The 27,636-nt window shown below is 45.7% G+C and overlaps 1 protein-coding gene across 4 annotated transcripts in view; it reads right to left on the bottom strand.

Annotated features, from left to right (window-relative positions):
- CFAP70 (cilia and flagella associated protein 70) overlaps window positions 1-27,636 on the bottom strand; it is a 1,288,671-nt gene that overhangs the window by 759,021 nt on the left and 502,014 nt on the right. For all 4 annotated transcript variants that reach the window (XM_078662924.1, XM_078662925.1, XM_078662923.1 and 1 more), the window contains one exon: window positions 17,321-17,381. In XM_078662924.1, coding sequence (XP_078519050.1) covers window positions 17,321-17,381 — 61 coding nt within the window. The remainder of the gene's footprint in view (window positions 1-17,320; window positions 17,382-27,636) is intronic.

Genomic DNA, 27,636 nt, shown 5'->3' with positions numbered 1-27,636 from the left:
GTACTCTCTCCTGTTCCCGGCACATCTCCGCATAGTCGCCAATGGAAAAACTCACTTCTTCCAAACTCCAGAATAATGGATGGACTCTTAAGCCTCCGCAAACCCTGAGACTGCGCCCACCAACCCGCAACAGCAGTCACACAATGCATTCCCTGCCGCCGCCCTGCTGCTAGATGGCGGAGACACTCTCAGACCTCGCAATCGGCTGGATCAGACCGGAGCCAAGCTGTGGTAAATAAATAAATAATACCCTATTTTTGACTAGGCATAAATCATAACAGATAGCTCAATAAAATAAGAGTCAAGATTCGAGGTAGTAGGAGTTTCTGCAGGTTTATTACAGCATAAGGACAGGATCAGGACAACCTGCATAGGAACAGAATGGCAGGGCTAGAGTGGCCCGGCAGCTGCCGGGGCTGGGTCTGGGATGAGCGCGCTAACTTTTAATAACAATACACAGGCATATATACATAGCGCGAACACATAGCATTACATTGCAGTAGGCGTAGCAGTGGGTGGAGCAGAAGGCGTGACGCGTAGCAGTCGCGAAAGATAACAGTAAAAGTAGGTGTAACTGGGCGTATACATAGACATGTGGTGCAGACGTAACAAAATATGTCATGAATGGGGCGGAAACATAGGAGGGGGCTACCTAAGGAGCCGGGACCTCTAACCTGGTGGTGCGCGTAAACTGGCAATGACGTATCACTAGGAGAAGCTGGGGGCTATGAACTCTGTGCTAGGAGCAGAGACTAAAGTCTGGAGGGTCGGAGCGACATGTACCTAAACCCTATCTAGTATCTGATGTTTAGGGAACATGTTGATATAAACTAGAAGTCATGAGGGGAAAAGCTAACTTGACTCTAAGACTGGACCATGCATTATTCTACATGTAGTGCGTGATGAAGAATATGAAATGACCATTAAATACAGTATTTCTCTAACGTGGAGCCACATAGGCTAGACAATGACGGAAACTATTGATGCAGTTCAGTAGCTTAGGAATGCCGAGAAGGAGGACTGAACTGATAGCTGGAACTATAACATACTCTTGGCAGACTCAGAGGCAGAGCCGAGCTGCACCGGGCACTGCGAGGCAGGAAGTAAGTGAAGGGTCGAGGATACAGGTGGGGGCTGAATCGCTCCTTAGCGAGGCTTCAGGAGACAGGAGCTGAATCTGTGGTCCGGGCCCTGTTGAGGCCTGGAAACGGGGACTTTACAATGGAATAACGTGCACACTGGGAAACGTGGCAACGTAGCTTTACATAGGCCTGATAATCGTATTATTCACGAGGACTGGAAACTGGCATATTAGAGATGGACACAACTGTAATTGCGTCTTTAATCGGACATGGGGAATAACATATGCATATTGGTCATGCACACATAACATATGATGGATGAGGCGTAGGGACACAGAACATGGCAAAATTTACTTTTCCACATTCCCTCCTTGTCACTACGTTTCCATCAGGAAACATCAATATTCATGATACCATCTATCATTTCATACAGTATCATTTGTTCGTCTCGAATTGTCTTGGAACGGGATTTAGAACGGGGCTTGGGACTAGGAATACAAGAGGTAGCACAAATGCCGCAAATCGCAGGGCCACATTGTATACAGAGGCAGCAGCTTAATACGATCGCTACTGCAATACCTAGAAAGGACAGGACTTTCCATCCCCATGCGGAAATTATATTCCAGAACCAACCAGACCATGTCCAGGTGCCTGGATCTTGATGTAACAGATGGGCAATTTTATGGAGTCTGGTTATAGCTGAATAAACAGACGGCGCGTTATTAGGAATGAAAATGCAGCAACTAGATCCGAGAACTCTACAGGCCCCGCCCCTATCGGCCAGTATGACGTCAAGGACGAGACGATTCTGTAAAACGACAATTCTCATAAAAGATTGCTCTTCGGTTAAATTACCTAGAGCGGAGGCAGTCTCATCTACTACTGCTTCAAGGGTTCTTGTTAACCTACGGATTAGCTTACTGTTTACAATTGTACCTAAATAAGGGAAAACACCTTTATCAATATCAATAAATTGCTCTGCGGCAGTTTCAGTATAATCGACAATCGGGAGGTTTCTCTTGTGTCTAGTGTGTACTAGATGTGTGTTTCTATGATAGTCAGGTGGGGCTAGAAAAACAGGTGGCAGTAGGAAGGCAATGTAACAGGTTCCCTCCCAATCGAGGGGCAGACGAACATATGCGGTTTGACCACAAACAAAATATGAATGACGTGAAGCTTTGAAAATAGATTTCCCACTGTCACTATACTTGACAATAGTAGTACAATCACTATGTCCTACGTGTACAGAACCATGACTACGGACACATAATTCGCCTTTGACTGGTAGTACTGAAATAGCAGGTGAGTCTGGAGTAGTATCAGACTGAACATTCAGGACCATGAAATTCGACGAATAATTACCTAAATTGTATACTTCATTTTCTAGATCTAAACCTGTTCTGTGGGGGAGACCTTGCTTGTCTGGGAAACATGTGCTATTAAGAAAAGACATATCTGTTGAGGATGACGTTAACGTGGACCATGCTCCACACGAACCATCATGTGAAAAAGGATAAGGAAAGAGTGGCAGAACTCCCTTTGGTGTCTGGAAAGGGGGGAGTCGACCACACACCCAACAATTAGTGGTATTGCTGGTCTGGTGTGAGTAATGTAACATACGGATAAATGAATTGTTACGCATAGCGAGGCGGTAAGCATATTCGTGAGGAGGCAGATCACTAAACGTGTGCTCTACTGTAACATTTGAATGCTTATTTACATGAGGAACTGGAAAACACAGGAAAAGTGCGTAACTAGTGCAGGAAATCATTATGCTGAGAAACAATATGAAACTTAGAAAAACGATACATTGAATTGAATTTCGACTGACTCTCTCACTATGGGGGTCTATTTTATACATGTCAGAAACAGCCTAACCGTTTCACCTAGGGGAGGACTTATACAATCAAACTGACTGACTTATTTTACTAGACCGGAGCTTTAACTTATACTCCTGCTGCGGAGTTTTCTCTAACAGGGAAGGGGTTGTGTCAATGTCTTTTGCGGGACAGTCCTTAAGAGCAATAGTTTGGCAGTCTTCAAAATCCTGGGAATCCTTGGAAATGTTTTTAGAAACGGGTTTCAGTCCATTGAAAAGTTTTACATGAGAAAGGTGGACCCACCCCTTCCTGCCTTCCAGCTTGACGGCAGTACGGGTGGTCAAGAGGACCTGACGTGGCTCCTTCCAACGAGGTTCCAGCGGACTTGATCTGTCAAAATTTCGGATCATCACCAGCGAACCTGGAACGATTTCATGCGGTGCCACCTCGGTATTGTCTGGAAATGCGGCGGCAACCTGTGAACGACATGAGTTGAGGGCAGACATCAAGGAAGCTAGGTAATCTGTCAGCATATTACATGAAACATCGGTAATACTTCGGGGTCTAGGAGTACCCCACATGTTAGGGGGACGGCCGAATACGACCTCATACGGGGACAGACCTGATCTAGAATGTGCGACCATACGCATATAAAATAAAGCGACTGGCAGAGCTACTAGCCAGTCCACACCCTTTTCTTTACATACTTTGGCGATGCGGATTTTCAGGGTCTGATTATGTCTCTCGACTAGACCGGCTGCTTCAGGATGGCGTACACAATGGAACTTCCACTGGTACCCTAACAACAGGGAAACGTGCTTCATGAGTTCAGATGAGAATGGCTGACCGTTATCAGAATATACGACTCTAGGGAGTCCATATCTAGGGAAGAATTCACGAACCAACTGTTTGGCAGTGGTCGCGGCTGTGTAATCTGGGACTGGATATGCTTCTGTCCACCTGGACAAAGCGCATACAACTACAAGGACATACTTGAAACCTCGACATCGCTCCATCTGAATATAATCCATCTGGAGGACCTCAAAAGGGTGGTCAGGAGGCTGGAAACCACCTTGTTCCACCGGGACACTTTTACCTGGATTAAACTGACAACATATCATACATGTACGGACTTTCTGTTTGGCTGCAGCTCGTAAATGCTTGTTGAACCAAATGTTCTGGATACTGTCTAACATAGCTTTTTCTCCTAAATGTGCTGGACTATGTGCGGTATTGATAATGACTTGAACCATAGAGTCGGGGAGAAACCATGTGGCTCTACCCTTCGTTAACCATCCTTGATCTGTCTGGACCCCTCCTTGTTCGGACCATTTCTTGATTTCATCGGGAGTAGCATGTAACTGGATATCTATGACATCTTGTGTAGGGTCCTTAACTGTCATACATGTAGTCGGATCTGGAGTATGTGTCTGTGTCGGATTAGCTTGAATGTCTGGAGTCTGAGCTGTAAGCTTGGCTGTGCGATCTGCTAGATCATTACCTTGGGAAATAATGTCAGTAACTTTCGTATGTGCTTTGCACTTCATAATAGCGATAGATGTCGGTAAATGTATTGCATCTAACAGAGCTTGAATAAGGAAACCATGTTGAATCTTGGTTCCATGAGAAGTCATGAAACCTCTCTCCTGCCAGAGCACTCCGAAGTCATGTACAACTCCGAATGCGTAGCGTGAATCTGTGTAAACATTAACTTTCAAGTTCTTGGCGTGTATACAGGCTTGTGTCAGAGCAACTAGCTCTGCTGCTTGAGCGGACAGGGTATCAATACGGTGTGTTTCAATAACTTCAGTGTCAGTAGTCACTGCATACGCGGCGACTAGTTCTCCTGTACTAGTTCTCATACATGAACCATCCACATAAAGTGTCAGGTCAGGATCTGGTAACGGAATGTCTGTCAGGTCTTGTCTTGGCTTTGTCGTAATGTTAACTACTTCCACACAGTCATGTGTGTCAGGATTTGAATTAACTGATGGTAACAGTGTAGCAGGATTCAGGACGTTGCAGCGTCTAATTTCTATGTGTGGCTGGAACAGTGTCAATTCATAACCTGTTAAACGTGCAATTGTCAAGTGTTGAGTTTGTGTTCGGTTCAAAAGAATTTCTACTGAATGTGGGACTTGTACTGTCAGGGAGTGTCCTAAAACTATGGAATCACTTTGTCTGATAGCTAGTGCTGTGGCTGCAACTGACTTGAGGCACGCAGGCAACGCCTGGGCGACTGGATCTAGTGTGCTCGAAAAATAAGCACAGGGCTTGGATTGACCTGCTTGATCTTGTGTGAGAACAGATAATGCTGTACCTTCACGTTCTGTGACGAAAAGTGTAAAAGGCTTACTGTAGTTTGGTGTAGCTAGAACTGGAGCTTGGCATAGGGCTTTCTTTAACTCGTTGAAACTAAGTGTATGTTCAGATGTCCAAGGGAGGACAGTCGACACGGCTGCCTCCTGTGTCGTTAACTGTATCAGTGGCTTGGCTAGAAATGCATACTGAGGAATCCATTGTCTGCAATAAGAAGTAAGGCCAATAAAGGCACGTACCTCCTTCTGGGTTCTGGGCTGGGGAAGACTCGCTATTAACTGGATACGGTCTGGTGTCAACTGTCTACCCCTCTTGGACAGCAAGTGTCCTAAGTATACCACTTGCTGGACACAGAATTGAAGCTTCGAAGGTGACACCTTGTGCCCCATCTCGGCTAGGAAATACAGAACTGTAAGGGATGCTCGCTCGCATGCACGTTCAGAACGGGCTGTGATCAGTAGATCATCGACATACTGGAGCAGGGCAGTGTCAGTTGGCATGTGAATATTGTCTAGTTGTCTCTTAAGTGCTTGACTGTAAATACTAGGGCTTTCTGTGAAACCTTGAGGAGCGCGTGTGAACATATAGCTCCTTCCATTTAAACAAAATCCGAAAAGAAACTGGCTGTCTAGATGAATCGGAACACTAAAAATGCGTTCTTGAGGTCTATGACAGTGAAGAACGTGGCTTCGGAATCAATGGCTGTTAATAGGGAAGAGATGTCTGGGACAACTGGATACTGCGGAATAATACATTTGTTAAGTTCTCGTAAATCAATCACTAATCGATATACTGGAGGTGCATTCGGATCAGTACGTTTCATGACTGGAATGATCGGAGAATTACATACATTGGAGTCAGTTTCTACAACTACTCCTTGAGCCATGAGCTCGTCTATAATTTTGGTTAAGGCTGCTACAGCCTCGGGTGGCAATCTATACTGCCTGATTCGTGGTAACACTACACCTGGTTTGAGAGTCACACGATGGGGTGTGATTTGCATGTAACCTACATCAGTTGGACCTTGCGCCCATAAATGCTGCGGAACATTAGACAGTCTGGAATCAAAATCTCGTAATACATAGTGACCCTTAAAGTCACGTAGGAACAGTCGTATTCCCTCTGGGGAACAGCATATGACTGCACCTAATTCTTTCAGTGTCTTAATGCCTAACAGATTTTCTGGACATGACTTAGTAAGTAACAGATCAGTAGTGCGGGACAATGGACCTACTTCTAGAGTAACTGGCTTTGAGATCTCATTTATAATGGGTTTTCCTGAAAATCCAAGGGAAACATTTCTTGAGCCTGAGAGCGGAGCCCCTGGAACTTCGGCGTGACTAATTGTGGTCCTACTTGCCCCTGTATCAATCAAAAACTTTCTGTCTTTCCCTAATACTTGACTGTGAACATAGGGACCTTCTTGATCTACAGGTATCTCGATGAGAGGCAAGCCTACCTCCCTCTCTAGGCTGTTTCATGAATATGGCTGGTACTCTGGATACTCAGACTGTGCATACTGGTACATCTGCGATGTAACGTGCTGTGTTGCAGCAATAGGCTGCGGTGCTGTAACTGTCTGTTGTGCATTCTGTGACTGAGGAATCTGTGAAACTGGTTCTTGTCTAGGCGGACGTGGTCTTTCTTTAGTCTTACCAGTAGCTATGTTGTGTTTCAGAACTGCACACTCATTTATAAAATGACCTGGCTGTTTACAATAATTGCAGTTCCCTTTAACGGGAGCTGCAGGATGACTGGCTTGATTCGGACCCCTCTTCTGACTGTCTTGAGGAACAGATTGTGCAACTAGCACTTTCATTTTCGTGTCTTTCATACGTTTTCTTTCGTGTTCTTGCTCTTCCCTGATTCTATTCTGGTGATACTGAAGCATCTGGAGCATCTGGGACGGAGTATTTGCTTGCCAGGTGCTTTCGACTTTCAAAACTCGATTTTTAATTTGTGGACTTGAATTCTCGACTAATTTAGTAACGAAAAGGTGAGGGTATGACTCACTACTTGTCTTGAGACCACTGTTGATACTAAAACATTTTTCAAACCTAGAATAAAAATCACTAATATCTTCATCTTGTTTCTGTTTACAGGCTGAGATTGCATCCCAGTCTTCTTTTCTCGTTGTCAATAATCTGGGTAAAACTTGAATCAATAATTCTGGTAACTCTTTACATTTATCTCCAAGACCGGTACCTGGTACTCGTGCCTTGTCTTCAGCTTCTAGAGCTGTCCAATCGATCTTTTTCTCTCCCACCTCCCATTCTTTTTCCTTTAACTTTTCATACACCCCTGCGGGTAACAGGACCTTTAACATTTTAATGATATCTGGGTAAGTATATTCTCCCATACGGAGCATGTCTTTTAATTCTCTATGGAACCCTGCTGGATCTTTGTCATGACAGGGAATTAATTTCTTCATTTCAAGAAGTTCCATCTTTGATATTGGAGTGTATACAAACACTCGTTGCATTTCGCCACCCGTTCCTCTAACCGGGTGGACTTCCCGTAACGGATTCTGTCTGTCTATGCAGAATGATTTACTTTCTGGGGGTGAGACATGAACAAAATGCGGGTTTAAGAATGTTCTATATTTGTGACGCTGTTCTAGAATGACACTAATTAAATCGGTACCTAGACCTCTCCATTTGTACTGGAGTAACTCGTTCAGGATATCATGTAACGGGCCTGGATCAGAATGTTGACCCTCATACAGAGTAATGAGGTGCTGGATCATATACATACCCACCAGTCGCTGCTCGGCTGGGGGCATTTTCAGAAACATTTGTGCCACTATTTCGTCTGGAAAAGTGGTAGAATCAGTAATCCATCGGACGGCTGATCGGGCTATTTCTTGTTCATGCATAGTACTTAATTCACTGTAACCGATTCGTGATTTCAGAATGTGATCGGTAGCTTGAAATACTTGTTCTAGAGAACCTTGTTCTGGTGCTGGATGACGGAAAATAGACTTGTGTTCTAGACGTAAATGGCGATCGGGAAATCTAGATTTTCCTACATACGCTATTCTGGCGGGATTCTCGTCTTCCTCTTCAGGATCAGAGATACTTTCTTTCTCGCTTACTTGTGCTGCTTTACGTTGTTCGTGTATCTTTATTATTTCTTTACGGATTTTCTTGTACATACTTTCCATGGCACCGACGGTCTTGTGTTTACCCTCGGCTATATTATCACTCCACCTTGTCAGGATTTTCATTTCGGCGGAATCTTTAGACGGGTAATCTTGTTCTCTTATTAGACAATTGATCAGGAACTTTAATATCATGAGCTGGATCTCGGCTTTCCTTTGAGACATAGTCTCGCTAATACTTTCTGGATCATCCCCTGTACGGATGAAACGATATATTCTGTCTAGGTCTTCTTTCATATTTGGTAGGGTGACTAGATACTCGGTCACCTTTCTTACGCGGAATGAATATAAAACCATATTATCCTCGCCTGGGACTGGATCATAGCAACATTCGGCAAGGGATTTTCTTATTTCTGCAACAGTCTGATGTCTAGGCGTACGCTGGGACGCTTGTGCGTGTAATTCGGCTAACGTTAAACGCTTATGTGGCGGCGGGGTTTGAGGAGGACCTCCTCCTGCGGCCCCTAGACTGGAATCATCGACGGACATTCTTCGTGGCGGAGCGGGAAGTTGAAATGCTGGCTGGACCGGGGGTACCGTAGCAGGTACTCCGGTGTCTGGAAGAGCGGGAAGTGCCTGATTTACAGGGACTGGCGGAGCGCGAACAGGATTTGCATATTCTGGGACTGTGTCGTCCAAATAGGACGAAATAAAAATATCAGCTGCGGTCGGTTTGTGACGTAGCTTGGTCGGAACTAATGGTGGCGGGAAATTACTGGATGCCTCTGGGGTCGCTTTTGGCAAGCCCTCGGCAAGAAGAGGATACATACCCCTAATGAGGGCATGCCTCTGTCTGTCTGACTGTTCGGCTTTGACTTGTTCACCTATCTCGATTAATTCTCTTTCTTGGGCTCGTTCCTGGGATTCTCTACTTAACTCTGACTTTCTGACTTCCTTTTCGGTTCTTCTATGAGCTTCCTTGCGCCATAACTCGATGGCATCTTTCTGTGACTGTCTGGCTTTCTTTTTCCATAATGCTTCCTCTACTCGCATGATACATTCGGCATCCCATGTACCCGATACGGGCCATCTATACTTTTCTTCTAACTGTTTGGTATACTCTACCCATAAATCTAAATACAATATGGCACTTATGCCATGTTTCTGATACATAAAATGACCTGGACTGTCCCTCGGCGGAACAGGAACTGCTGCTTCCAGCAGACCCTTTCTAGTTTTTAACTGACGTAACTTGGAAAATATAGGCATGACTGAACTGTAATCTGGACACAATACAATACACAATAAACACGAAATCACGTCACACTCATACCACAACATTAAAATACATGAAGAACATTATAAATAACAGTTTGAACAGAATATTACCTGGAATACTGAGAGCAGAAATACAAGAATTTTCTCGAGAACGGAACAGACTAGAATTACTGGATGCACTGCTGTAACAGTACGGAACATACCGGTCCCATAAAGGAACGCATCAAGACCCGTATCCACCTAGGTGAACACTTCGTTTGTGAGTCTGGGTACCACCAACCCACGGACCAGGAGTCAATTTAGATTGGTCCTGTCTAGATACTACCCCAGCAATGGTACTCACCGGGCAGCACGGAACGGAAGGCCTCGGACTGGACTGGACTGATGGCGACGACGAACTTCGGACTTCGGACTTCAGTTACGGGTGGGCCTCCGGATACCTCGGACCTTGAACTCTCGGCTTGGGCTCTGGTCGGGACTCACCGCGTTCCTCCACCGTCTCGTTCGGATGCTGGACCGCCTCCTCCGTCTCCTCCGTGGGCCTGAGGGATACTTGGAGCAGAAATATCTGCCAGTGCACGGTATGGTTCCGTCACGGCTGCAGAGGGTCAGGGGGTCGGCGTGGCTTCACCGACGCGTGGGGAAAGGGCAAGTCCCTATTCGGGCGCCATTATGTGGTAAATAAATAAATAATACCCTATTTTTGACTAGGCATAAATCATAACAGATAGCTCAATAAAATAAGAGTCAAGATTCGAGGTAGTAGGAGTTTCTGCAGGTTTATTACAGCATAAGGACAGGATCAGGACAACCTGCATAGGAACAGAATGGCAGGGCTAGAGTGGCCCGGCAGCTGCCGGGGCTGGGTCTGGGATGAGCGCGCTAACTTTTAATAACAATACACAGGCATATATACATAGCGCGAACACATAGCATTACATTGCAGTAGGCGTAGCAGTGGGTGGAGCAGAAGGCGTGACGCGTAGCAGTCGCGAAAGATAACAGTAAAAGTAGGTGTAACTGGGCGTATACATAGACATGTGGTGCAGACGTAACAAAATATGTCATGAATGGGGCGGAAACATAGGAGGGGGCTACCTAAGGAGCCGGGACCTCTAACCTGGTGGTGCGCGTAAACTGGCAATGACGTATCACTAGGAGAAGCTGGGGGCTATGAACTCTGTGCTAGGAGCAGAGACTAAAGTCTGGAGGGTCGGAGCGACATGTACCTAAACCCTATCTAGTATCTGATGTTTAGGGAACATGTTGATATAAACTAGAAGTCATGAGGGGAAAAGCTAACTTGACTCTAAGACTGGACCATGCATTATTCTACATGTAGTGCGTGATGAAGAATATGAAATGACCATTAAATACAGTATTTCTCTAACGTGGAGCCGCATAGGCTAGACAATGACGGAAACTATTGATGCAGTTCAGTAGCTTAGGAATGCAGAGAAGGAGGACTGAACTGATAGCTGGAACTATAACATACTCTTGGCAGACTCAGAGGCAGAGCCGAGCTGCACCGGGCACTGCGAGGCAGGAAGTAAGTGAAGGGTCGAGGATACAGGTGGGGGCTGAATCGCTCCTTAGCGAGGCTTCAGGAGACAGGAGCTGAATCTGTGGTCCGGGCCCTGTTGAGGCCTGGAAACGGGGACTTTACAATGGAATAACGTGCACACTGGGAAACGTGGCAACGTAGCTTTACATAGGCCTGATAATCGTATTATTCACGAGGACTGGAAACTGGCATATTAGAGATGGACACAACTGTAATTGCGTCTTTAATCGGACATGGGGAATAACATATGCATATTGGTCATGCACACATAACATATGATGGATGAGGCGTAGGGACACAGAACATGGCAAAATTTACTTTTCCACAAAGCGCTGAGTGAAAGCAGCGAGGTACTCCAGGCCACTGGGGGCATTACAGGCTCTAAACTGGAAAACCTCGCCTCTAGCTCGAGCCGTCAGGACCAGACCAGCGACAATGACTTTTCCGATGACCCGCAGGCCTCTCAAGACTCTTACGAACTGCCCAATGTCACTCCACAAACGTCCGACGACGTTGCCTAAAAAGCTGCACTTGGTCATCGCTTATGCGACATGCCTTGGCCACCTGTTCGGGCCAGCAGGCATGGCCTGCCCTACCTTGCACTGTCTTGTACTGCAATCCCTGTGAACTTCGACACAGTTGCAGTTTGGCTGTGCCTCGATCATTGACTCTATGATGGCCCTGGGACTCCTCTCATTCCTTGAACTGCGCACTCACACGTTATCCCTGTGTCGGCATTGATCACCGGGCTGGGATGTCGCCCGGCGCGATGCCTGCCCATTTGCGACTGGAGCTTCCAAGAACTATTCAAGACACTTGCATATCCTTTGTTCATTACGCAGTGCGTAGCACACCCTCCTTAGTCATTGTGTGAATGTTGTCTTGGTACAAGGATTGGACGACTGCCTGTTGCAAATTCGCCCTTTTGGAATTACTTAATCTCTTTGAACTGTTTGTATCGCGATCTAGCATGTATAGAAGCTTAACTTTCAATCACTTAGGGCTAGAGGAGCCAATACTGTGACCATGCTCATTGCTTGCAAAGTCTACATGTCTATGTGCTCTCTTTTGTTCACATTCTTCACACACTATGGCCTCCGTTAAAATAGGCACATGGAATGTGCGGGGCTTACACACTCCATCACAACGCTATCAAATATACTCCTATCTCAAACGACACCATATACAGATAGAACTGCTAAAGGAAACCCATTTGTCCAAAACTGAGCTGCCACACCTACATCACCGCTGGCGGAGACAGCTGTATGCCAGGGGATACTCAGCGTTTGCACGAGGGGTACTAATATGGGTCAGACTGGGGGGTCCTTTTTAAAGACACGGATGTCAAAATAGACACCGAAGGCAGATATGTAGTGGTGCACAGCACACTAGACGGCAGGCCTGTAATACTTGCCTCGCTGTATGCACCTAACACAGAACAAGAACGTTCTTCGATCATATTTCACTAATACTAGCGCCCTGGCATGATATTCCTATGCTGCTGGGGGGTGATTATAATAGTGTATTGGATGCAGGGCTGGACTGGTCGTTCCCCTCTCTCCCAGGCACGAACACAATTCACGCTATGAGAGCACTAGCCGGCTAGGCGTTGCAATGGAACCTGATTGGTGCATGGAGACACCTACACCCGACTGACAGAGTGTACTCTTATTACTCAGGAGCTCACAGGCTGCATGTTCGCCTTGACGTCTGCCGCCTTGTTGCCTTATGTAGTCTCAGCGCATTATTTAGGCCGAACCCACTCGGACCATAATCCCCACACTCTAGACCTGCAGTGGGAAAACGTCAGACCCCCGATTCCCTCTTGGCGGCTACAGCCTGATGTCTTATTAGATGCACCCTTCTGTGGCTCATAAGCCACCGCCATTGATCAATATTTTGATGGCAACGCTGGTACGGCCTCCACCTCCAAAATAGAGTGGGACGCTTTCAAGGTGGTGATACGTGGCCACTGCCTACACACACAAGCAGGTATGCACAAGCAGTTGGAGAAGGACTTGCTCAGAATAGAACAACGCTTAGCTACATTTGAGCAGGAGGGGGCCATGGATGCCATGGACACCCTGTCCGAAGTGCGGGAGGAACATTCCCAGCTGCTGGACAGGTTGCGCTGTTTAAACTATGCAGCACACTCTGTGACAACTCATCACCAGGGTGACAAGACAGGCAAGCTCCTCTCATGGCTGATCCGGCAGGATCTCCTGGCTCCGCTGATCACGTCCGTGCATACACCGCAGGATACTGTGGTTAAAACCCAGGCAGCCATTCATGACGAATTCACTTCTCACTTCTCAATACGCTCAGTTATACCAGTCCCAAGCGCAGTCCACACCCGCTGAGCTTCAGTCCATCCTGCCAGGAATCGAGTTACCGCAGCCCACCCCTGAGCAACAAGAGGAGCTCAATGCTCCCCTCTTGCAGGAGGAAGTAAGAGACAGCATTTTTACGGTTTCCAATGGCAAATCACCGGGCCCTGATGGTTTGCCTGTGGAATTTTATAAGGCATATTCAGACATCTTACTCCCATAGTTACTGGCTCTGTACACAGCTGCCATAAAAGACTCATCGCTCACAACTACACAAAATGAGGCGACCCTTGTCTCCTTACTTAAGCTGGGTCGAGACCCTCAACTCCTCAACACCTATCGCCCCCTAGCACTCCTCAATACAGATTACAAAATATTTGCTTCTGCGCTGGCCAAAGGTTTAGCCCCATTGGGAAAGACGCTGATCCATCCCGACCAGAACGGATTTGTCCCTACTAGAAGCACCTCCGTCAAAATACGAAGGCTATTCCGTGTGCACACGTATGTCCCACATGACTGGCCGTGATCTGGGTGCCTAGCTCTCAATTTGGAGAAAGCTTTTGACTCCCTAGAGTGGCCTTATCTCTTGGCGGTCTTGCGCAAATATGACCTAGGGGACGATTACATACAGATGGTCGGTCTCCTTTATCAACGTTCTACGGTACGGGTCAAGACGGGGAAGTTAATTTCCGACGCCTTGAGAATCAGTTGAGGGACTCGGCAAGGCTGTCCTCTGTCCCCACTACTTTTCTCCCTAGCTATGGAGCCCCTGGCGGCATTACTCAGAGCCAGTGACGCTTACTGGGGTATACCACTAGGCGACGGGCTACACACGGTCTCGCTATACGCGGATGACCTACGACTATATGTCAGAGACCTGAGGGCTATCCCACTGGCCATAGAGGACATTTTCCGACAATTTGAACGATTGTCAGGGCTCAAACTAAACTGGACGAAGTCCGGAGTTTATTCTTTTTCCAGCGGGGTGACTGACACAACTATCACTATCATTAGAGCCATGTTGGCTTGGTATCAATCCATGTTCAGGTACTTAGGCATATACATATACAGATACCCTACAGATATATTAGAGGGTAATTTGATGCGGGCCATAATGGCAATCAGAGCGCAAGTCCACTTCTGGAAAACGCTCCCACTGAGTGTGATGGGTCGTGTCACCTTGACGAAAATGATCATTTTACCGCAACTGTTTTATTATTTCTCCAACCTCCCAGTATAATTCCCAGTCAAGATTCTCCGGAGTCTGAAGGGCATCCTTCGTGATTTGATTTGGAACAAAGGAAGGCCACGAATAGCGCTAAGCAAACTATATGCACCCACGTGCCTAGCAGACATGAATATGGAATTGTATTACCTGGCTTCCCAGTTGCAATGGGTGTCAAAATGGATGAGCGGGCAAGGGTTAGCGGACACTACGGCCACGACGCCGCCATGGCCAAGCTTTACTACTACTTTCACCCTATAAATCGGCTTACCTGTCTGTCCCAGATCTACGTATCATTGGTTCATAAATGCTACAGGAGAAGCCTCTATCTGACCCGGGATACGCCTCCATATGCTCCACTGTTACCATTAATAGGAACCCCCAGAGTCAATGGGAAAGTGTCTGACACTGAATTATAAGCGTGGCATGAGGTGGGCCAAGACATGGTGGGCGATTTATATGCGGAGTGCAACCTTTTCGCATTTGACACTCTGTCCATGGAAAATGATATCACTGCCGGTCAATTTCTCTTACACGCGGCAATAGTGCGTACCCTAACGGCGGCCTCGGGAGACATCACAGCTGAGCCCCATACACATTTACTTGTACAATACCTGCATGTATTGGAGGAGGGCTCGCATGTGATACACTGGCTGACAGAAGCTCTCCTGATACACACGCTGAAACCACTGACGAGACTTCGCGAGAAGTGGGCTGCAGACAGAGGACGTTTATGGGCTGACAAGGAATGGGCGACAATTGTAGCTGGATCCACTTATATACCACGCAACTCAAGATTCAAACTCATTCAGACATACATAATACATAAAGCGTACCTCTCACCTGATAAGATTAATGGCTATTTCCACCTCGACACCTCTGATTACCCCCGGTGTAAACTAATTGGCGCTGATCTGCTGCACATGTTGTGGTCTTGTGCCTCACTACGCTCCTACTGACATGCAGTAGTGGTCGCATTGACAAACTGTACCGCGGAACCCCTACCGTTCAACTGGGAAACCTGTGTCCTGGGGCTGCACTCACAGACAAAAAAGAATAGAATAGCATCCATATTGAAAGGCCTGGGCTTGATAACGGAAATACGCCTTATCACAAAACGATGGAAACACACTGACCCACCAGCACCGGCTAACTGGGAGAAATCCTTCACAATATGGGCACAAGCTGAGAGCACTACGCTACATAAGGAGGAAACTGCAGGATTGCGCAAATATCCAATCTCACAGGCCTGGGATGAACTCCTCAAAAAGCTCACACACCCAGACGCTGCGGAACGAGACTCACAATCCCCTAGAGCCACAGATGCAGCCACACCACAACACGCTGTCCCCCTCCACCCCCCTCCTTCCCTCTTTGACAGAATGGCAGGGACCGCCACCATTCCAACAAGCCGGGCCAGACATTACAAGTGACCATTGTGGACCCGCTCATCAATAGCATCTCACTAGACTTTGCTATCATCGTTCTCTCCACTCTTGCAATGCACTGACCCTCACACTCCCCCACACCAACCACACAGTGCAGCTTCTACACGTTACAGATGGCGCTCTTTTATGTTTTATTTTTCTTTACTATTAGTTACAGTTCACTTAAATAGACATCGTCAACAGACTCTTGGCACTGACATTACATATAGAGACAACGAGAAACACTCAAAAAGTCCTCGTAACAACGTTTAGGCAACGATGCCACTGCAACACACATTTATATGTCATATCTTGTCCTCTCCTCAACTGCATTGTTATTTGATATTCTCAATATTGTTGTTACATGATTGATATGATGCACAACGAATGAATACTGTGCCGCCTGTATTAAAAGAGAAAACTTTCAATAAAAAGATGTTTAAAAAAAAAATTTTGCATGTTCAATTCTTACCTTGATGTAGGAGGGATACTTACTTGGCGATATAGGGGTACTGGTGAAGACACGAGCTGTGCCATGTGAACGTCTAAAACAACTTGAATAAACTAAGGATCTCCAAGAAATTCTTATAGTAATGATAAACTCTACATGGATATTCAAAATAAAAGGCATACCTGCATAGGAAAAGTTTTATGGGACGCATATCAATGAGTTCTCAGCTCCGAATGCCAAAATCAAAACAAAAATATGAGAATGTGTACTGTATCAATGGTTACCAACTTCAAACAATAAGTTGTAGAAAATCATACATGTGGGCCTTTTGTTAATTAGGAACAACATATCTAGGTTCCTTGTGGATATTTCAAAAGCAACCAGGAACCATGGAGACATCTTCCAACCTTTTCCTATATCTAGAAAATGCAAGCAAATGAACCTCAGTTGTATTAAAACAAATGCTTAACCAGGTGAGGTACTGGTTAAGCTGAAGAAAAAACATTTGCTTAAAATGTAAAGATCCACATTTCAATCAGTTGCAGTGGCAACTTACACTGCACAAAACGTATTATGCTTCCTCAACCTTACAACATCTGCTGAGCAAATCATTTTGGGGAGCAGATTGGTACTGAATTCTCACCAGTGAATCCTGCCATGCTCTGTAGCAGTATGAGCACAGCACCGCGGTAGGGTAGGGGAGAGCCTGTGTGATGTATGTTCTTACCTTCCTGGCTCCTGCAGAACGACGCGTCAGTTGTGGTCGTGGAGGTATAAGCTCATTGACTCTGTAAGAATAAGAAGGGAGATGCTGAAAAGCGCTGATTGATGCATGATAGTCGTGTTCTCTTTAAGGCATCTAAGTAATGTCTTGTGTTACCGCAGCCAGGGTTAATTTGGCAGATGCGGAGTACAGGTAAAGAGCTTAAAAACCAGCATGATCCAACAAAGGTAGATTTAAATGCATGCAGCTTATTTGAAGGGCTTACCAGCAGGGAAAATAACATTGTTTTCTTAAATATCATGAGGTAGCACAAACCTGAGCAGAGACAGTGGATGACACTGCAATGATCAGGAATGGCCAGCATTACTTTCCTTACCCATAGGAAAACATCATTTCACACAACGGCGAAAACCACAGCACTAAGCCATTTAATTCATACGTGTTTCATGACTGTTAGTTGTCACTACACATACCATGCTACTGTGAGTCACATTACATCACTAAGTACATCAAGAGTGATTTTACACTGGCAAAATCTTTTACTCTACATCATTGAAAGTGATTTCTATGAATAAATGTGTATGTATATATATATATATATATATATATATATATATATATATATATATATATATATATATATATATATATATATATATATGCTACAACAAACGTTAGCCCTGAAGGAAGAAGCCACACAATCGGTATTAATTTGCATCCATTTCATTCAGGAGCAGCTGCAATGATATCAGTAAGAGGGAAGTGCATTATCTTGATCTGAGAGTCTACGTACACGAGGGTAGATTAGCGACCAGTCTGTACCGAAAACCGACAGCTGGCAACAGCATTTTGCATTTCAACAGTAGTCATCCTCCGAGTCTGATACGTAGCATCCCGTACGGGGAGCTACTCAGACTACGACGAAATTGCTCTTTAGACTCTGATTTTGTCACAACAGCACAGGATTGCATTGCCAGATTTCTGGCTAGAGGCTATGAACAATCGCTCCTTGATGACACCTATAGGAGAGTCCTGAGAATCCCTAGAAAACCGTTATTTGCTCAGAGGCCTCTTACAATTGACAATCAAGATGTCAAAACGAAATTTCGTCTGATAACCACCTACTCTGATGAGGTTTCTCAATTAAGACATATCCTTTCGAGAAACTGGCACATCTTAAGAACAGATCCTATTATAGGAGGTGATGTACCAGACAAACCTCTCATAACCTTCAGGAAGTCCCAGTCACTCAAAGACATCTTGGTACAAAGCCATCTTATGCCATTGCCTTTGAAATCCACAGGAAAATTAAAAGAAATGAAAGGATTCTTTCCCTGTGGGAAATGTCATGCCTGCACAAATAGCAGAAGGACACTATCCTATAAGGTACCAGGACTCAGCAAACCAAGATTGATAAATACATTTATCACTTGCACAACACCCTTTGTGGTGTACTGTTTGATGTGTCCCTGCGGTCTCCAGTATATCGGAAGTACAATTAACAACGTGAAACTCCGGATACTGGAACACCAAAGGGCAATCATGAACAAAGTTGCAACCTATCCCGTTGCTCGCCACTTTGCCGAAAAACATGGAAGTAATAGGGATCTATTACGTTATTTCGGCATCGATCATGTGCCCCTACATCCCAGAGGAGGAGATAGACTGTTGAGTCTACGTAGACTTGAATCTAGGTTTATAATAGATCTACAAACCAAGCAGCCAATGGGATTAAATATAGGGGAGGAATTAACAGTGCATCTTGGTAGATAATCCATCTTTCACCATTCATGATATAACAATTAGAGTAGTTTCCAACACTCTATGCCACTGTCTTACTGAATTCAATATGAATGTATATACACGGTTCCCTTTTTCCCTCTTATTCTCATATACTTCCTTTTTTCCGCAATTAATGCTAATTTGATTTATTCTTACCCTTGGATAATTGCGCACCAGAGAACTTTATATGTAATCTATACATTGATTGAATGGTATAAATGTAAATAGAATTTGTCTCTTATTTGTAGGATAATATTCGTGTAAATAAGACATGAGTTGAATATTGTAATTGTTTAATGATCCTAGGATGAATTTACTGTTTTTTGTGACTATTCTATCTATATATCACTTGATTCATCATTTCGAAAGGTTACTCTCCAGGACATAATTAATTTCATGTTACCGGAGCCATGCCGATCCACGGCTAGACCTTAATTCTGTCTCTGAAGCATAATTTGCAGCTCTCTGCACCCTGGTAACAGAGTAAACACTCGTGGGTTATCTATGCCAGCACAATGCCGATACACGGCTCAATAGTTCTGTTTGCTGGTAGTGGCAATCTGTTAACATGAGAAACATAACGTATCAGTTTATTTACGCATTGGTGTAATTTTCGAATGTTACATTCATGAGAATAAGCATGTATTTATTTTGCTCTCATATCGATTTACAATGGATGGTTCATGTAACATGGCCGCCACATTTAACCCAATCCTGTGATTTCACGTCCATATGTGCATTTAATGTTTATACATTACAAAGTCCGTCTTGTGTTTCTATTTGTGACGTTATAAAAAAGCGCCAAAGATTGAATGCCGGCGACACTGAGGAAGGACTTTTGTCCGAAACGCGTCTGTCATCACTGTTGCCGTGTGTTGAATAAAAATTTTGCCGAAACCCGGAGTGCTTACATTCTCCTTTCATCACAGGAGGGAGATCCAGGAGCTTTCATATATATATATATATATATATATATATATATATATATATATATATATATATATATATATATATATATATATATATATATATATATATATATATATATATATATATATATATATATATATATATATATATATATATATATATATATATATATATATATATATATATATATATATATATATATATATATATATATATATATATATATATATGCTACAACAAACGTTAGCCCTGAAGGAAGAAGCCACACAATCGGTATTAATTTGCATCCATTTCATTCAGGAGCAGCTGCAAATAGGAGACGCAGAGAAAACAGTCACCGTCATTCTTTTCAGCCAAACCGGTTTCGGGAATCCTTTCCCTTTCTCAATGGCATCTGCTGGCAATGACGATTCAACACACACTCGAACTTAAAGAGCCTCCCTCTGTGGGCGTGGTCGCAAACAACGGCCTCCTGGATCTTGTAGTGCATGGGCAATAATCTCAATTGAGTTCATCATTGAGGCAGTGAATAAAACAAAGTTATTAAAACCCCCATGGGCTGATGAAATGTTGCACTGAGTATCCTATTGTCCTGACTCAGCTGCTCCTGGAAAACCGGTCTCCCGTTACAGTGATAGCACCATTTGGGTGCCATCACGGGTCCGCATTCAAGCGGCTGGCTTTCTCCCGCGGCTGGGCTTAGCCGCAAACATGCCACAACAAAAGTTAGCCTTGAAGGAAGAAGCCACACGATCGGTATTAATTTGCATCCATTTCATTCAGGAGCAGCTGCAAACAGGAGACGCAGAGAAAACAGTAGCCGTCATTCTTTTCAGCCAAACCGTTTCGGGAATCCTTTCCCTTTCTCAATGGCATCTGCTGGCAATGACGATTCAACACACACTCGAATTTAAAGAGCCTGCCTCCATGGGCGTGGCCGCAAACAACGGCCTCCTGGATCTTGTAGTGCATGAGAAATAATCTCAAGTGAGTTCATCATTGAGGCAGTGAATAAAACAAAGTTATTAAAACCCCTGTGGGCTGATGAAATGTTGCACTAAGTATCCTATTGTCCTTACTCAGCTGCTCCTGAAAAACCGGTCTCCCGTTACAGTGATAGCACCATTTGGGCGCCATCACGGGTCCGCATTCAAGCGGCTGGCTTTCTCCCATGGCTGGGCTTAGCCGCAAACATGCCACAACAAAAGTTAGCCTTGAAGGAAGAAGCCACACGATCGGTATTAATTTGCATCTATTTAATTCAGGAGCAGCTGCAAACAGGAGACGCAGAGAAAACAGTCACCGTCATTCTTTTCAGCCAAACCGGTTTCGGGAATCCTTTCCCTTTCTCAATGGCATCATTGCGCATGCTGTAGGCTTTCTGCAGTGGGTGCTGGCCATCTTCAGTGAATTGGGCGCATGGCCAACACACCACTGCCCATTGCTGAAGGCTGAAGGGAAGAGTGGGACAGAGCACACACACCTATGCAAAATATGGGCTTTCTGGGCCTCCAAACCTAACAAGGTTACAAAGTCTTCTTTGGCAATGGATTGTAGCACATCCTAAAGTGTTAGAATTGTGAATATTTGCTATCTTATATATTTGTTTAGTTTCCTTAGATCTAGGATAGGTCTCCAGTCCAAGTTCTTGTTCTGAATGTGGAAAAAACAAGTTCTTTTTCTAAATGAGCATATAAAACTTCAGGTTTATTTTGTTGTGAGGTACTGTCACTATAGCAGCTTTTAGCAATATTATGTTTATTTCCTGTTCAAAGTCTTCCCAATGACAATGCAAACAGAAGAAGATGATGGACAGAGCGCTACAACCTTTCAGACACCCACCCCCAGTCACAGATCTGGGTTGAATCCTTTATCATTCTTTAGCTCACATTGCCATCCCAGTTTGGAACCAGCCATATGCAAATCAGCCTTGACCCTGTGCCTCATGAGAACAGTCCAGCTCGAACTGCCAAGCCAGGTCTTCCCAGGACCGGAAACAAGTATCCTGGGACTGGTTTCGAGGTAACACCCCTCGTCAGCCAGGCTAGCTTGTGTCCAGTGGCAAAGTGAGCAAGGGACCCACGTCTGGGCAGACCCTGCCAACTTACGGCAGACAAAGCAAACACAAGGAGATGATGGAAAGAGCACTGACACTTTCCAGACACTCACCCCCAGTCACAGATCTGGGTTGAATCCATCATAGTTCTTTAGCTCACTTCGCCACCCCAGTTCAGACCCACCATATGCAAATCAGTCTTCACCCTGTCCCTAATTGGAACAGTCCAGCCCAATCTGCCAAGCAGGTCTTCCCTGGACCAGAAACAAGCATCCTGGGACCGGTTTCAGGGTAACACCCCTCATCAGCCAGGCTAACTTGAATCCAGAGGTACATAAGCAAGGGACCCACGTTTGGGCATACCCTGCCAACTTAGGAGGGACAAAGCAAACACAAGGAGATGATGGATGTAGTGCTGAAACTTTTCAGACACTCACCCCGAGTCACAAATCTGGGTTGAATCTGTAATTGCTCTTTAGCTCACTTCACCACCCCAGTTCAGACCCAGCCATATGCAAATCACTCTTGACCCTGTCCCTCATGGGAACAGTCCATTCCGAACTGCCAAGTCAGGTCTTCCCTGGCCCGGAAACAAGCATCATTGGCCAGTTTCGAGGTAACACCCCTCATGAGCCAGGCTCATTGCCTCAATGCCAATTTATAGCCTAGGTTTGTAACATGCACTCTTGATTTTGTATGTGCTGAGTACAAAATAATGTCAGGATACCTGATTCACTTGAATATGGGCCACTCACGGCAGGTGTACACAACCTTTACCTTGAAGGGGGCAGTCTCATACTAACACAGGCAGAGGACCAATACAGGTGTTATATCCCAAAACCACCTAATCTTATAGAGTTGTTGATATTTTATGTTTTATGTCAGTACTTAAGCCAGAAGTACATTCTAAAGATCTCAGTGTGGTACCATTGGAGGAAATCTGAGATACAGATACAGGGTGATCAGTGGTATGGTTCTTCAGCAATTGACTGTTTCTGCAGGTATCTGGTGTACTAGTGTGTTACATGGAAGGTCCTCAGAGGCTGCAATTCCATGCCAATTAAGTGAATGATGAGATGTCCTTAAACAACCCAGAAGAAACGTTTTACATTTATTGATCACAAAGCAACCTTGCCTCTGTAACATGCTGAGATCATTACAATGGAGAGAGGTCCTACAGGGTGTGGGGTCAGCAGGTCATCTTTTGGAAATCCTTTTAGTCAGTATAAAGAAGACAATATGTTGCAGGTTCCCCTACATTTTCTTTCAAAGACAAACACCATGTAGATTTCTTAACCACAAAATCCATGGAGCAAATAGTTGTACGGAATATGCAATCAAACCTACAAAACAGAGAATTTGGTTTGTTAGAACTGGGGGTCTCTAGTTGGCAATGGTATACACCTTTGACCAAATAGGGACCCTTGCTTCTAAGTCAGGGAAAGGGGATTACACTACTGGATAACCCCTGCTCACCCCCTCGGTAGCTTGGCACGAGCAGACAGGCTTATCTCAGAGGCAGTGTGTTAAGCATTTGTGAACACATACAGTAATACAGTGAAAACACTACAGATGGACACAACACAGGTTTTAAAAAAATAAGTATTCTTTATATAGACTTAACACAAGACCACAAACAACAAAAATCCACAATACTGCACTTAAAATAGACTTAAAGATGGTAGAAGTCACTTAGTTCAAGTTGATGATAAATGCGACACAGTTCTCACAAAAGTACCTGGATGCGTAACACAAAACAAACAAAAGGTTCCCAGGGATGGAGATGCGTTGGTTCCTTGCTTCGGGGGAGATGATGCGTCACGCCTCAATGCTTACGCAGAGTAGGGGATGCGTCTTGGTTCTTCCCGGAGAGGAGGTGATGCGTTGATTCTCGTACTGAGTTCCGGTTACGATGCGGCAAGATGGTGCTTCGATGTGATGCGACAATGTGAAGACAATGCGTGCACGCCCGGTGGCCGTGCGGTGAACTCTGTAGCTTTGGAGCCCGACAGGCCCTGCGACACGCTTCTCGGGTGATGCGTCTGGCAACCTCTGTGGCGGCGACACGCTTTTCCGGCGATGCGACAGCAACAGCTGCGACTGTAACACGCTTTTTCTCGTTGAGTCGCGCTTTCAGCTCCCAGCGACACGCAGAATTCCCAGCAAGGACATTCAGAGGGGAGCTGGTAGTGAAGTCTTTTGTCCCTGAGACTTCAGCAGGAGGCAAGCACAAGTTCAAGCCCTTGGAGTAATATTCTGCAAGATGATGAAAGTTCTATGAAAGTTCCTTCTCTCCTTGGCACTGAAGACACCACTGTAGGCCAATCCAGCAACAGCACACTGGCAGGGGGCAGTCCAATTCCTACAGCTTCCTTGGTTCTTCTCCTTGGCAGAGGGTTTTCTTGTTGTTCCAGAAGTGATCTAAAGTCTTGGGGTCTGGGTCCCCATATTTATACTGCAAAATCCTTTTTCCTCTAAAGGCAGAGGGGCCTGTACCTAGTCCAAACCAGTTCTGTGCAGTCCTGGAGCACTTTGTTTACATGACTCCTTCTTTCCTTTGGCATGGTGGGCCAGGGTCATCAGACACACCACAGGAGGAGGAGCAAGCCTTCTGGAAGGCAGACACAGTCCTATTCAGACCCAGGTGCTACTCCTCCCACCCATCTACATGCATATAGGTATATTCAGCCTTGTGCTGACTCACCCTGTCTCCTGGAGCCACCCCAGCCCCTGTCACTCACAAACCAGACATACACTACACAAGCTAGCAGAGGAAGGCTGGCTGGTTAGGAAAGAAAATACCTACTTTCAAAAAGTGGTATTTTCAAACACAGAATGTTAAAACCAACTTCACTAAAAGATGTATTTTAAAACTCAAGAGCCAACCGCTCAGGTATGAGAATGCTACTATCTCCTTTTTCACAGACTTCACACAAAGAGTGCAACAGCAGAGGAGATCATTTCTATCAATTAAACGTGACCTGAGGGAAAGGGGCTTGAAATACTCAATGTTGTTCCCGGCCCTCCTCCAGGTCGAGGCGGAGGGACAAACTTGTTTTTTTGATCAGCCGGAGGCAGTGGCGGAATGATTCGAATATTGAGGGAATCAGGACCCAGCAGATCGTGGAGCTGTTGAGAGTGCGGACAGTCAGCCATCCTGAAGCTGAGGCCTGGAGGACAGCCAGTTTGCACATATGGGGGAATCTTGTTGCGGGGGGGTTGGGGAGGGTGGGACTCTTATGCTAAAAATAAGAGGGCTGCGAGTTGATTTACTGTTTTATACTCCTAATGCTAGAAGGGCGGGATATTGATTCTGTTTGGGGCATGGGCATGGAGCTCATGGCCTGTTACCCCCTAATTTTACTCTTTCTTTGAATTTTTCTAGGGCGACAGGCACTCTGCAAGTTTTTCGATGAACTGTTCATGGCCCAGAGGGCAGGGTAGCGGGGTGGGGGGGTGTTGGGCAGGGGTGTTTGGTTCACCTGTTTGGTGGTTTGTTGGTTGCATTGGCACAATACGTAGATCTGACAGAGAAAATGCGGAGGATTGTCAACTTTACTGTATAGACGATGGGGATAAGGAAGTGAAGGTTTTACGTTGGAACGTTAACGGGTTGGAAGATAGGATAAGATCAAACGGAATGTGGTTCTCCAGTATGTCAAGAGGCATGCCCCGGGCATGGTCCTGCTTCAGGAGACGCATCTAGTTGCCAACTCATGCAAAGCAATGCATAGAGGGGGGTACAAGATGGTTGCACACTCAGGGTTTACATCGGGACCCAGGGGGTTGGGCATTCTGTTGCGTTTCCATTAGCAGTGACCTCCACTTGGGAGGATGATAGAGGCAGATACACTGGGGTCACGGGCATGTGGGAGGGCTGACGCATAACATTTCTATCTATCTATGTTCCTCCAGGACTACAAGGCACAACATTCGCTGATCTGGGGGCGGTCCTGCTCACCGTCCCAGAGGGGCTTTTAATCCTGGGAGGCGACTTTAACGCAGTCGTCTCCGGCGTGTTAGACAGGCATCCCCCCTGGGTGACGGGACGGGCGGGGCGATGGCTACCAGATTTCATAGATGCAATGGGACTGGTAGATAGCTGGAAGCTCCATCACCCGGATCAAACACAATATACATTTCACTCTGGGGCTCAACACAGTCTCTCAAGACTAGACTACTGCCTTGTCCCTGCCGCACAAGCATTCTACATAGCAGAAATTAGGGACTTAGCTAGAGGCATCTCGGATCATTATCCACTGTGGGTTCACGTGATCGTAGGTCAGGGCACTGCAGGGAGGGTGGCCCCAATCAACCCTTGGTATCTGCGTAATCCCAAGATTCGCAAGGACCTCATTAAAACTCTGGACGAGTACTTTACCAATAATTTAGGGTCGGTATCCTCCTCTCAGCACTTGTGGGAGACGTTTAAAACCGTCATCAGAGGTCAAGCTCTGTCCTTGATAGCAGGCTCTAAGAGGGAGAAGCAGAGGGAGGTGGTGGAGCTAGAGGCTGAAATTTACAGGTTGGAGGGTGAGTTGGAACTGGGGATAAGGCAGGCTAAACTTTGCCTGCTAAGCCTGAAACAACACGACTATAAGGCACTGGTCTCGGACAGGGCTAAAGCTTTTAGCAGGGAACAACAAGGCAGGCTGTATGACTTGGGAGATAAGGCTGGGAAGCTTATTGCATGGCTGGGCAGGAGAGAATGAGCGAGCCGTCTTGTCCCGGTGTTCAAGACGGAGGGGGGGGGGATTACTTACTGAACCACAGGAGATAGTGGACAAGTTTGCGGACCACTTTCAGTATACAAGTCGGTCTCCCCTCATTCGGAGACTGACTCCCAGGGATTTATCCGTGACATCAAGCTCCCCTGTCTTTCCCCTGAAGACCGTGACTATATGGATAGCCCACTTGCTACAGACAAAATTGCCCAAGCAATCCGCTCATTAAATTCTGGGAAGGCACTGGGTCCCGACGGGCTTCCTATCGAGCTCTACAAACTCAGGCCAGACAAACTTGCACCTTACTTAAAAGCGGTGTTTGTGGAATCCAGAGACAAGGGAATACTACCAAGGGAACAGAGAATAGCTACTGTTGTCACGATCCACAAGGAAGGCAAGGTTAGAACGGACTGTGCCTCGTATAGGCCTATCTCTCTCTTAAATGCTGAGCTGAAGATCTTAGCCAAGCTCCAGGCGAACCGATTGGTAAAAGTAATCGGTGGTCTGGTACACCCCGATCAATCTGGCTTCATGCCGGCCATTATAGCGTCGCTAGACGCAACAATGGCCTTTGATACGATTGAATGGCCCTATTTGTGTGCTGTTCTTGCCAAGTTTGGATTCGGTCCCAAATTCTTCAAGTGGGTACATCTGCTGTACGCGGAGCCGCTCGCCCAAGTGGTGGTAAACTACAGAGTTTCGACCCCGTTTTCACTTGGTCGGGGTACCCGACAGGGTTGCCCGCTGCCCCCCCTTCTCTTGTCTCTGGCCTTGGAGCCTCTGGCAGCCTGGATAAGTTGGGAACCAATGATTAGAGGGTTGCAGTG

The sequence above is a fragment of the Lissotriton helveticus genome, chromosome 10 (genome assembly GCF_964261635.1).
Source record: "Lissotriton helveticus chromosome 10, aLisHel1.1, whole genome shotgun sequence".
Classification (NCBI taxonomy): Eukaryota; Metazoa; Chordata; class Amphibia; order Caudata; family Salamandridae; genus Lissotriton; species Lissotriton helveticus.
This window is presented reverse-complemented; position numbering and strand designations above follow the sequence as displayed.